The sequence below is a fragment of the Balaenoptera acutorostrata genome, unplaced genomic scaffold, assembly GCF_949987535.1.
Source record: "Balaenoptera acutorostrata unplaced genomic scaffold, mBalAcu1.1 scaffold_898, whole genome shotgun sequence".
NCBI lineage: Eukaryota > Metazoa > Chordata > Mammalia > Artiodactyla > Balaenopteridae > Balaenoptera > Balaenoptera acutorostrata.
Genome location: NW_026645730.1, coordinates 1 through 12,161, shown reverse-complemented (window position 1 = coordinate 12,161; position 12,161 = coordinate 1). Strand labels below are relative to the sequence as shown.

At 53.2% G+C, this 12,161-nt stretch overlaps 1 protein-coding gene and 1 pseudogene across 8 annotated transcripts; both read right to left on the bottom strand.

The window, feature by feature from the left end:
- Positions 1–1,129: 1,129 nt before the first annotated feature.
- LOC103010226 (thialysine N-epsilon-acetyltransferase) lies at positions 1,130–5,173 on the bottom strand. 8 transcript variants are annotated; one of them, XR_009006856.1, is made up of 9 exons: positions 5,017–5,173; positions 3,871–4,022; positions 3,687–3,738; positions 3,467–3,550; positions 3,266–3,367; positions 3,083–3,123; positions 2,838–2,949; positions 2,638–2,753; positions 1,130–1,531 (listed from the first exon to the last, which is right to left on the bottom strand). XR_009006856.1 is itself a non-coding variant. In XM_057539373.1 (8 exons), the coding sequence occupies exons 1-8, from the start codon at positions 5,084–5,086 to the stop codon at positions 2,704–2,706; spliced, it is 663 nt and encodes a 220-aa protein (XP_057395356.1). In that variant the 5' UTR covers positions 5,087–5,173; the 3' UTR covers positions 2,014–2,703. The 8 variants fall into 8 exon arrangements, 6 of the variants coding, with proteins under 6 accessions (XP_057395356.1, XP_057395355.1, XP_057395357.1 ...); XR_009006855.1 differs by having other exon boundaries at positions 1,138–1,531; positions 2,638–2,949; XM_057539373.1 differs by lacking the exon at positions 1,130–1,531 and having other exon boundaries at positions 2,014–2,753.
- Positions 5,174–5,296: 123 nt separating this feature from the next.
- Positions 5,297–9,855, bottom strand: LOC130706693 (transmembrane protein 102-like; annotated as a pseudogene).
- Positions 9,856–12,161: the final 2,306 nt, after the last annotated feature.

Here is a 12,161-nt window from a genome sequence, read left to right as displayed (position 1 = left end):
ACAAGGCAAGTATTAATTTCAGGGAAAACAAAAATGATGCAAGAAAGAAAAACACCTATAACAATCCACATGGCTCAACTGTGAAGAACATTTGCATAATCATAACATGTAAACATGAAACACAGATCCATCCAGAGTTATGATATAATATTGGAGGGATGGGAGGATGGGAAGTAGGGATGGGGTGAAAGAGGGGTTGGAAAAGAGGGTGAGCAATGGGAGGTCAATACTAGTGCTCGAAACAGAAACATCAAGAAGTAGCAATAACTGGACTTCCCTGGTGGCGCAGTGGTTAAGAATCCGCCTGCCAATGCTAGGGGACACGGGTTCGAACCCTGGTCCGGGAAGATCCCACGTCCTCGGAGCAACTAAGCCCGTGCGCCACAACTACTGAAGCCCACGCGCCTAGAGCCCGTGCTCCGCAACAGGAGAAGCCACTGCGATGAGAAGCCTGCGCACCGCAACGAAGAGTAGCTCCCACTCGCCGCAACTAGAGAAAGCCCGTGTGCAGCAACGAAGACCCAATGTGGCCAAAAAAAAAAAAAAGTAGCAATATCTGTATGCCATTTTGAATTTGAAATATGAAGGTGAATACAAAACCCCCCCATAACAATACAATTTAAAAACTCAATTGAAAGTGATTGACTCTGAAGAGCTGGGGAATTGGGAGACTACTGTTTTCTTATATAGGTCTTGTAGAGATATTTGACACTTTAAATAGTATACTGTATATCTATGATTAAAAAAAAATAACCCCATGGAAGGGGGGTAGTTACAGAAGGAGGCTGGGAGATCAGTTAGGAGGTTATAGCAATTTTCAAAGAGAGGTGATAGTGGAAGTGGGGTTAGGGATGTGGACAGATTTGAGAGATATTTTAAGTGATCTCTATTCTTTCTTTAAAAATCCCTCCCCCTAAATGCCCTCCCCTCTGTTCTCCCTGGAATGGACAGAACCCAGGTGATTTTCACTCCATACTAGTCAGCCCCAGCACTTAATAGAATCACCCTACAGGAGGTTAATGAAGTGATGAGTGGGTGGGAGACCATGGGGTGGCTGCAGAATGGATTGATGCCGGGGTGCAAAGACACCCTATGAAAACCGGTAAGATCTGGGTCAGGGTGAGCGAATAACAAAAAAACAAGTGTAAACTCTGAAAAGCAAAGACAAAACAGGACGGGGGCAAGATCCATTTTGGAAATATTGTTTCCTAGTTCATAATCTTTTCTTCTGCATTAGTATTTAAAGTTTTATTTATTCATTTTTCTGAAGTACTACATGGGCGAGGCACAAAATTCAGAAGATCCAAAGTGGCATGGGGAAAAGTCCCCTTCCTTCCGTTACCTGGACACCCAGTTCCTCTCCCTGGAAGCAACCACTCTCTGCTTGTTTGTGTGTCCTTCCAGAAATAATTCATTCTGAGTTAAGTTTAAAAAGTGCCATCAAAAGATAACTTGTTCATGTTTAAAAGATATTCATCCCTGCCAGATTAGATGAGCCAAGGGCATGAAACTGGATTCTTCTTGCTCCCATCTGTGGAAGGGGCAGACAAGCTTCATTATTTCTCAAACAAGTTTGTCCTAAAGGCCCATCTGTTGTAAACTCGTTTTAAGGGCCCAAAACTGGCACCACTCTGGAAGAATTTGGGCCTTTGAAGTGTTGTTTGGCTGAATTGTATTTTTTTTTTTGAATTTTAAGATGGATCTTCAACTCTCTAGACTCCATTGATCCTGTGTTTTACAATTTACACATTTATGTTACCTGCTTGTCCACTTTCAGTGTCTAAATTATGACCATTTAACCAATGGTTCCTCCACAAAAGGAATAATATGTTACCACTGAAAGTGAGGATGTGTTTAATAACTTAGGAAGATGTTTCTGATTTATTGTTAAATGAAAAAACAGGTTGCAAAAGAGTTGATCCCATAAATCCCCACATACTTAACTAATTATATGTATATATGTACATTGAAAAAATCTAAGGAATCAGTACCAAAGGGTTAAGAGTAGAGATGTAAGTAAGGCTATGGATTTTATTTTTATACGTCCCTTCAAACTTCTCTACAACAAACCTGCATTACTTGTATAATAAAATATTATGAAAGTAGGAAATGAACCTGTTTCCCTTCTTGTCTCCATGGGTCCTAAAGGTTTGTTTTGGTTCTGTTGAACTGAAAAAAAAGGCTTTGTGACTTTTGAAAAAGAAAAAGCACTCGCTAGCTGAGCGGATTTTTTAAAAAGTTGGGGCCAGTGGTCCTTCCCAGTGTCCCTAAAATGCCGCCACCAGGTGGCAGCCTGTTCCATCTGTTGAGTCGGTGGGCCTGCCTCAGTCTCGGATTCCACACAGCCCAGTCCAGACACTGGAGGCCTTTGTCTGGGTCCCAGACCTGACCAACAAGCCTGATATATATGCTAGAGGCCAGAGCCAATATTCTGGTCCATTGTGGGTGAAAGTCATCTTAGGCCCACTTTTATCCCCAGGAGCAATATCCACTGACCAGAAAACACTGAGGAAGGGTCGTAATAGCTGAAGCTTGTCACATCCTCAATTCCTCCACCCAACACCACATCAACACATGGGAATTCTCATTTATTTTTCACCCTTAACAAGGAGGTGGGAAGGCTTGCCTCTTCCTCACCTCTGTTCTTTCCATCTGGGAATATTCACCTCCAACCCTCCTTCCCTTCCTTCCGGGAGGCCTTGGTCAGTGGAGACAGTCTCTGAGGACTGCTTGAGCTGGTGGGGATGAAGAAGCTGAAATGGAGATCCCCAAGGGATGGCGTCACTTTCCTGCCAACTCCCTCATCGCCTCTCCTTCAAAGCGAAAGCAGTGCCAACCTTCAGCTTCCGTCAGATCTTGGGCTCCTAGGGCCTTATACAAGTCCATAGCCCCCTTGTTCCAGTCTAGGACTGCCAGGCGGAACTGGGAGCGGCCCTTATCCAGGGCCACCTGTGGGAGAAGACACCACTCACTTTCCTGGGTCAAAAAGGAAAAGACTTTCTCGCCCTCCATTCAACCCAGGTGCCTCCCATACAGCTTTGCTTTGCCAGCGCCCAGCTTGTAGCTCCATCCCTCTCCTCACCTCAGCCACTTTTTTGATTATTTTGGAGCCAATCCCCTGACCTGATGTGGGGAGAAAAAGACAAAAAGAGGGATTGTCTGAGTTGAAGGGGATCAGAAAAGACCATAGGCTAGGATTAAGAGGCAAGGGATGGTGGTCCAGTCTATGGGTTGCTTTTCTCCCAGCCTGGCCTCTGCCCAGTACCCCGATACTCTGGCTTCACGTAGATGCCTTCCAGATAAATGTTTCGTCCCTTCCATGTGCTGTAGGTGAAGTAGTATAGCCCATAGCCCACCACACAGGGCCCTGAGAGAGAAAAAAAGAAGGGTCAGGCCGCTGGGCACCTGGGGGAGAGACCTTTGAGGCTGACTGGAGAGGGCACCTCTGAGATAGGGGTGCTCTTACCCTGTGGCTCCCCGGGGACAGGAAGAATCTCTGCTACCAAACAGTGATAGAAAGGATTCTCTCCAAAGCCATCTGCTCTCAGGGCTGCAGAGATCGGAGTTGTGACAAAGAGATAGAGACAGAAGGCCTGGGTGTGTGCCCAGTCTGGAGTTACTGCCTGGGGAACCCATCCGTCACTTCCACCCCAGCCTCCGTCAGGACTCAGGTGTTGGGCCCGTACCTTCTTCACTGATCTTCACCTGGTCTGAGAGTTTCTCGTACTCAGCGAGTTCCTACAGCGTGCGGACAGAGGCTAGATTAAGGCAGGAGGGCCTCGCTGCTCCCAGAGCAGGAGCCCTGGGCGCGCTCCTCCCTCTGCTCCCACCTCCTCCTTCCCGCCCCCACTCCAGCAGCGCCGCTCTGACCCCCTCTGGGACCCCGGTTTCCGGCCTGCAGCCCTCAGCCGAATCAGCCTCAGGATATTTCCACAGTCTCCCTCCTTGGCTTCTCGGATCAGCACGGAAGCCATCCCGATCTCCACCGTCTGGGACCGAAGTCCAGGATCCCCACTTCCGTTCTGCAGGACCGGGCGAAGAGCAACGGGGACCCTTTAAGGGGCCTCCAAATTCGGATCCCGGAAAGCCGGGGGAGTGGTGGGGAGCGAGGTGGTGGGGGCGCCGCGGGCTGGGAAGCAGAAGCCCGATTCCGGCTGCCGCGGGGCCGAGAGAGTGGTGGGACTAGCGGTCCTCACGGCCTGGTAGCCCCTAATTTCGGGCCCCGCCAGCGCGCACCTGCCAGCCAATCAGCTTGCAGAGCAGGCATGTCCCCGCCCACCCGCCAGCTCTGCCCCTATGGCCGGGTATCTTGACCGCACTCCCCGCAGGGGTCAAGGCTGGACTGCCGAGGCTTCCTCGTTGTTCTTATCTGGGTGTTCCAGCCTCCGTTGGAGAAACCCCACGGCTCGAAAGATACCTCCTTCTTTAACTGAAGTGTGCAGTGATTACCTGCTCTACCCTTCACCCCAACTCACCCATTCCAGCCCATCCAGACTCGGGGTGAGCCCCAAGACCTCCAGCTCTTGCCTACTGGCTCAAAGTCTTACTTCTCTTGGGGGCATTTGTATTTTAAGATGGGTCAGGGAGAGGGTGATGAATTTCTACTGGTAAATGGTTAGGCCTTGTAGTAGACGGCTAAGAGAAGATAATGGGGAGAAGGGGCCAGGACTCTTAGTATCCACTGAATCACACTCAGAGACAGCACCTCCCTATGCAGCAAGCCTCAGAGGCCTGGGAAAATACTGAGGGAGGAGCTCAGAGTAGATACCAGGCACTGTGCCTGTATCATCTCGATTCATCCTCATTCACAGTAGCTCCGGAAAGTAGGTATTTTTTCACATTTTGCAGACAAGGACACTAAAGAACACAGGTGGGGTGACTTGCCCACAGTCACCCAGCTAGTATTTGGGATTCCATGTCTCAGCTCTAGGCCTTACGGAGGATGCTACTTGGGGATCCGGGCATGACTGTTTCTAGATCTCATGTTTACCTTACCCCTTTGAGGCCCAGACTTACCCGGGGCGAACGGCGCCCCCAACGCCCCCAGCAGCAGCAGCAGCAGCAGCAGCAGCGCCCCTGGTGTCATAGCCCGCCCGCGTCGCTCAGTGAGTCCGCTTGGGTGAGCCGCCAGGACAGCCAGCGCAGGGGAAGTGACGAGGCGCCCAGGAATGTGCACCTGTTATTGGGGGGCAGCCCAGCCCACCCGCCCCGCCCCGCCCGCCCCGCCCCTGGGACTTGATCCCTCCCCGAGCAACTGCCAAAGCCTGCTACCCACAGATGGCAGATAACACTTCAATTGTATAAATCGTCTTTAATTGAGAAAGCATGGAGTGGAGACCGGTCCCCTGGGAGCAGAGCCTTTTTGGGTACCTGACATCCAGCTGAGGTAAAGCAAGTTCTGTTCAGTTAGAAGCTGGAGGGGTGTATGAGGTCTAGAGACCAAGAGGCCCTCACCCTCCTTGGCCTGACCCGTAGGGGAGAAGGGTGGGACTTATTGCTGAATTGGGGTCTCCTCATTTGGGGAGGTCAAAGCTATGTCCCATTTGTCTTTTTGATTCTAGACCCATTACCCTAAAGACCTCAGCTTTAAAGGGGACCTGGAAGGAATTCCTGCTGAGGTAGCTAAGTGTTCACGTCCCCCCAACCCAGGCACAGGTCCAGTCATGCCATAGTTCTGGCCCCTTCCCCATCCTAGCTGCCCTTCTATGAGCCAGGGATTCCTTCCAAAATTCCTCTGCCCTTCCTCAGCCTCTGTTCCCTGGCAGGACCCCAGCTGAGTTGCAGGAGCTAGAAACTGCATGTAAAAAATAAGGTTAGCATTCTATAGGAAGAATAAGATTTTTGGAAAATTGTCTAGGGAAAACAAGAAGTGGTTCTTGATCCATCCAGAACTTAGTTCTTTGTGAATCATAGCTGTGTCCTTTCCAGAGCTCCTGCTTAACAGGTATCACTAGAGAAGGTGGGAGCGTGGGTCTAGAACTCTTACTCTAGAGCAATAACATGGCTATATAGGGTCTAGTTCCATCCTAGAGGGAAGGGCTGAGAGTCGTGGTCTATGTCCTAGAGCTGAGATTCAGAAGGAAGTATGGCTCCGTACGTGTCTAGAACATCACGCTCTAGAATTGGGTGTCTCTGGGGTAAGAAAGTTAAACCTGTGGTGATCTGAGACTGGCTCAATTCAGGCCAAGACCAACAGCTGGACAGGGCCCAAATCCAGCCTCTCTCCACTTGGAAACCAGGGGTCCATCTGGGTGAAGGACAGAAGCCTGATGGATCCAGAACAGAGCCTGGCAGCATGCCTGTGTTCCAGCACAGACCCTGAGTGCAGAAATGGCCCTGGCTGGGGTGCCTGGTGTTCCAGAACCTGTCTGGAACAAGGCAAAAGGTGGAGTAGGGAAAGAAGGAAACTAATCCTGAGCTCCAGTGGACCTATAAATCTATGGCTTGGTGGCCATGAAAAGGGCAAAGGGCTCCAGGAACTGGCTGAGCCCGGGGTGCAGAAGATTTATGCCCTGGCTTTGTCAGTTTTGGAACCCCCCGCGCCATCTCGGGAAAAGGCTTTGGAGGGTGTGAGTGTGGAAGGAAAGAAGTGATCAGCCAGGACCATTTTCAGACATCCCCCTCTCTGACCCCTTTCCCGGGCCCAAGGATCTGAGGGTCTCAGCAGCCCCGGAAGTCACGGCCGGCCCCTAGGCTCCCTCTGGGTAGAGCACCTGGTGGGACCTGGCTGCTCAGGGCATGAGCGTGGCAGCAGGGGTGAGAGCAGGGCCAGAAGCAGGGCTGGGAGACAGGCCGTGGTGGTGGCGAGGGCAGGGAGCCTCCAGTCCGGGGACTGCATGGCAGGGGGCAGGGGGCCTGGAAGGGGAGGTCTCAGGGACACTGTGGAGAGAAGGCTCCCGGTACACAGGGGAGGGGGGACGGTCTTAGAGACAGGTGGAGCCAAGACAAGGCCGCATGTCTCGCATGTCTCGGGGTTCAGAGGAGGAGGGACAAGGAGGCGACTCCACTGAATGGAACTCTGGATGGGGGGAGAGGTTGGGCTTAGATAGATGGAATGGCAGATGCCCCGAGAATGGAGAAAGGGACCCTACTGCCCGGGATGGAGGACAGAACTGGATGAGGAAGGTGGGGGAAATAACTGAAGAGATAGCGGTGGTGGTGAGGTCTAGCCTGGGGTGAAATCCGGCCTCCTTAATATCTCTGCTTTTGTGTGAGACAAATTGGTCAGTCCCTGGTCTCCATACCTTTCTCCTTTACACGTTTTTTCAGCAAATATGTTACCCCCATCCCTATTGACTCCTAAGAGAAAAGACCATAAGAACTGGCGGGAGATGGATGCCAGAGGCTGCATGGGAGCAGGAGGGGTGCTGGCCACAGATTTGGAAAGTGGAGAGGCCAGAATGGAACGACCTGTGCCAGGGATGCGGCGGGAGGAGGGTGGGAGGAAGCGGAGGAACCGGCGAGGAGGCCTTCTAGAACGGGTTCTTCGGGCCCAAGGCGCTCAGCCTGTCTCCCAGGTGAGGGGAGCAGTCCCCTCCACATCCCGCTGGCCAACAGAAGCACATTCCAGGTTAGTAGGAACAGCGTCTTTAATGGGCCCCGCCTCCCACGCCGGCTAAGCCGCCCCCCTTGCGTGCAGCCTTGGCCTCTTCCACAGCGGCGCGCGGGCAGGGTCCCTGCGAAGCAGGGCCAACGCCCGGAGCAGCGAAGCGGCGCCGTCCCCCGCACCGAGCTTTTGGCCACTCAGAAGATAGTGGGGCAGCGTCCCGGCCTCGAGCACCCGGCCCAGCTCATCCAGCAGCCCGAGGCAGCAGGCGGCCGCATTCTCGGGTCGCGCCAGATAGAGCGCGGGCAGCCGCTCGCACGCCCAGTAGAGCAACGTCCGCAGGAGATAGGCGCCGCGACCCTAGTCCCGGCCACCAGCGGGCGCAGCAGCGCCTGGGCCGCCGCGTGCGCTTGCAGCAGGGGAACGGGTATGCGCGTCTTGAGCGCCAGCTCTTGGCGGGCGAAGCAGAGCTGCCATCCGAAGGCGCCCGGCCGCTCTGTGCCGCCGCCGCCGGGCACCAGGTAGAAGGAAGACGACTCCGAGGCCAGCGGGCCGGCCCACGAGTGGCTCCGAGCCTCCTGGGGCCAGCCGGCCACGGACACCACGGGGATCAAGTCGAAAAGCAGGAGGCGGCGCGGGGGCCCAGGCGTAGCCAGGAGGATGGTGGTGACCCCCGCGTGGCGGGCTGCGTGGACCAAGCGCGGGGCACCCGGGACCGGAAACAGGGACTCAGCGACCGCAGCCAGCGAAGCAAAGAACCAGGCAGCCACCTGGGCGGGGCACAATGTGGGCCATGCCTCCCGAGCCTCCGACGGCTGTGGCACTGGGCTAACGTCGGCTGCTTTGGTGACGTCACCATTCGTTGTTTTCAGTGGTGAGGGAAAGTCAACATCGGTTACGTCTTGTTGAGGCAATTCTGGCACTGAAACATTACTAGGTGATTTTTCCAAAGACTCGTGTGCCTCAGGCTCAGTGACGTCACCGTGCAGCTGGTCCACGGAGATTTGCGGATCCTTGGGAGTTTGTTTGCTTTGGGCTGGGTAGATCGAATCACGTCCTCCTGGGACTGGGGGTCCTAGGCAATCCTGCCATGCCTCCCGGACCGAGGTTCCGCGTACTTGCTCTGGGAGGAAGAGCCATGCGTAACAGGATCCCACGTCCGGTTGCAGCTCCTGCCCAGTACCATCTAGCGAAAGCACGGGCACCAGGAGGGTGAAGCTGGCGTCGTAGTGAGGTCCCCGAGCGTAGGGACCTAGAGGCGCAGGCCCCAGATCCAGGGAGCCCTCGCGAATCCCGCCACGAAGCAGCAAGAGCTCTGCCTGAGGAGGAAAGCGAGGGTCCCGGCGGTGAACGAGACCTAAGGAAAGAGAAGGGATCGTAAAGGCGTGATCCAGAGCCGGGGCGGGGTGAGGCGGAGCTGAGAGCTGCAAGTTCCCGAAGGCTGGGAGGGTTACTTACCAAGCAAAGAGAAAACAAAGTCCTTGGCCTGGCGGAGATCTGGTCCTGGCTTGGGACCTTCACTCCAGCTCTCCTGCACACCCAGCTCCTGGATCAGCTGGGTTAGTTCTTGCAGCTGCGCCCCAGAGCAGAAGTCGATGTCCGTGAGCGGCCGGGCTGGGGCTGGGGGCGGTGGGCCCCACCAGGGAGCACTCCCCCAGACCGCGGAAGCCATATGGCTCTGTCGTTTTGGGGCTAGGAAATACACAGACGGGAGGAAGCCCAGACGGGCCGTTCCTTTTGCTGCGGAAAACTGGCCCCCGTTCTTTTCTCTTCCAGAGGCCAAGAGGGTTCCCAAGGCACAGTCCGCCAATGGGTCTGCAGACGAAGGGCCCTAAATTTAGTCTTGAAAGGGAACAAATAAACACCTCCTCCGTCCTTGCCCTTTTCTCATATGCTGGTCCCCGCCCCCATGGAACGGTTCACCTGACTCAGCAGGTAGAAAGTAGCTGTTTGGCCCCTCCTAAGGAATGCAGTAGCCTCCTTCGCTGACCCTTGTCTACGTCCCCTTACCTCTTTTTCAGAAGAGGCTAGTGGTTTACGGCTTCCCTCTTAGGGGTAGCTACAAAGGCTGGGAAGAGAACGGATAGGAAGATTCAACAGGTAACTTCTTCCTGCTGCCTGCAAGGCCACACCCCTAAATTATAACCACGCCCCTTTCTGGAGGCTGTCGGGGTGGTTCCGGACCAGCCCGGCCTCCAGTCAGAGTTCAGTCCATCCTTTCGCTCTGCAGAGATCCCGCGGCTATCCTGGGAGTTGTAGTTTGTCTTCAAAACTACCAGGGCGTTGGGGCCACGCCCCCACATCCTTTCCGGTTCCGTTGAAGTAGTGCCTGATGGAAGTTGTAGTTTCTATGCAGATAAACTATTCTGTGTCTTTACAAGACCAGGTCAACCGCACAAACACTCCTTGGGGTTAGAACAGAGGCCTAATAGGATGGATCTGAATAGCAAACAATAATGAGGGACATACACTAGGGCATGCGGAGAAATAGGGGACTCTACATCTCACTTGGGAGTAGAGGAGCCCTGGTCATTTAAATCTAGAAGGGTTCTTGCATGCAATTATAACTTCATTTTAGAGGTGAGACTGCAAGCCTAGAAAGGTTGCACATGACTTGTCCAAGGTCAGAGCTGAGCCAGAGAGGTGTTGGGAATGGGCTCTCCCGCTGGGACGTATCTCCTTGGAATCGGTGGTGGTAATGTTAGACAAGAACACACTGATAGTGTGCATGTAGTGACCCAGGGACGGACATCTGACTCAGGGAAGGGACATATTAGTGTTGCCCACCTCAGACACACAAGTGGTGGCAGGGAAAACACTTTGCAATCTCGCAGCTTATGTGTGTATACAGAAGAGCTATCAGGACTGAAAATCAAGTCCAGAGGATACTCCAGCTGGGCTAGGGCAGGGCAATGAAAAATTATGAAGGGAAGGAAATTGCTTTCAGCGGCCAGTGCTATCATGGACACAGCTTAAGTCCAGGCTGAAACTAGGAGCCAGAATAATAGGACAGAAAGATAGGACACCAGAGACACGCTCACAGATTAGACCAATGCATTGCTGGACCAGGAATTCTTACATTCCTTTTTCCTAGGGGTCTGTCTCCACAGTGAACTAGGCCTAAGTCCATGGGCAAGAAAATTAAGTGGAGACACCTCGAAAAACTTAGAGACCTATGAAGGAGGGGACCGTCAGAATCCAAGGCTCAATTTGGGGAGCCTAAAACACAAGGTTTCCTAGTCACTGACCAAGAGAGGTCTTCTCCCTCAGTAACCACGAGCCCCAAACACAGCCCAGAACGGGGGAGGCAAGTTTCCATACCTCTGGTCGTGACCCAAGAGACCAGATCAGGAAAACTGAAGCCTGGGCTTCTTCTCACAGTCTGGGGAAATCAGGCGTTGGGTGTCCATGCCTACATCTTACCTCCTCCCCAGAGGGTGGCTTCTGAGCCACCCTAAAAAGAACTAAGTTCCCTGGGCTCTGGGGGAGCTTTAAGATGCTGGGGGTGGGTGACAGGGAAAGGAAAATTGCTCTAAACTCTAAAGCACTGCTCTCCAATAGCATTTTCCATGATGATGGAAACGTTCTAAACCTGTGCCGTCCAATACAGTATCCGCTAGCTCCATGTGACTACTGAGCACTTAGAAGATCATGACACTGAGGAACAGAATTTTTTCCTTTTTTGGCCAAGCCATGAAGCTTGCAGGGTCTGAGTTCCCCGACCAGGGATTGAACCCCGGCCACAGCAGTGAAAGCGCCAAGTCCCAACAACTGGACCACCAGGGAACAGAATTGGACGCCAGGGAAATTCTGTTCCCTGAGGAAGAGAATTTTTAACTTTTTAACTTAATTTTTAACAGAATTACTTTTCCTTAATTTTAACTACTTTATATTCTAATAGGCATATTTGGCTAGTGGCTACTGTAATTGACAATGCAGCTCTAGGGCCTTGGGGATAACGGATTTAGCTAGACAGCGATGGAGGGAAAGCAGGGATAGTTTAGGTCCTCATCAGGCCCTGTGGGATGGGGCTGGGGTGGATGTCCTCACACAACCACAGAACACTTCTCTTGTCTCTTTATTCCTCATGCATATCTGTCCCCTGATATCCCCACTCCTTGATGGTCTCCGGTGAGTTGTTGGATGTCTCTCGGTGAAGGCGCCTGGGAGACAGAGCTTCGCATTTGTCCCTGCCCGCTCTGAACTGTCTCTGGCGGGCGTCAAAGACCACACGCCCTAGCCGGGTGCCTGACCCAGGACAGTAGGGCTTCCAGCTGGTCTTGGGAGGCGTAGACATCTGGCGATAGTTCTGGCAGGCTTTAGGAACTGTATCCATGGCGTGGTACACCCAGTCTTGGCTGCCTGCTCGCCGGGAGGATGATTGCAGCTCAATCAGCACAGGTACCTCTGAGAAGGTTTGCAGGTCATTGTAGGTCACCTGAGCCTTGGGAGAGCAGGAGTTCTGACTGGGTGGGACAGAAGTCCATGGTATGTGCTGCCCTGCATCCTCCTTTCGAGGAACTGCCTCAGATCTAAATAACTTCCGGGTCTGATGTGGGCCCAAAGCTTGGACAGAGTCAGTTCCTAGAGGGTTCTTGTGGAGGCCTGGATTTGG

What these genes read in the sequence shown, in the direction of transcription:
- LOC103010226 (XM_057539372.1), bottom strand. Translation starts at nt 5,086, where the DNA reads ATGACACCAGGGGCGCTGCTGCTGCTGCTGCTGCTGCTGCTGGGGGCG. An exon ending in GGTGAAGATCAGTGAAGAAG is followed by an intron (nt 3,551 to 3,686) that starts GTACGGGCCCAA and finishes CGATCTCTGCAG; the next exon opens with CCCTGAGAGCAGATGGCTTT. An exon ending in TGTCCCCGGGGAGCCACAGG is followed by an intron (nt 3,368 to 3,466) that starts GTAAGAGCACCC and finishes TTTCTCTCTCAG; the next exon opens with GGCCCTGTGTGGTGGGCTAT.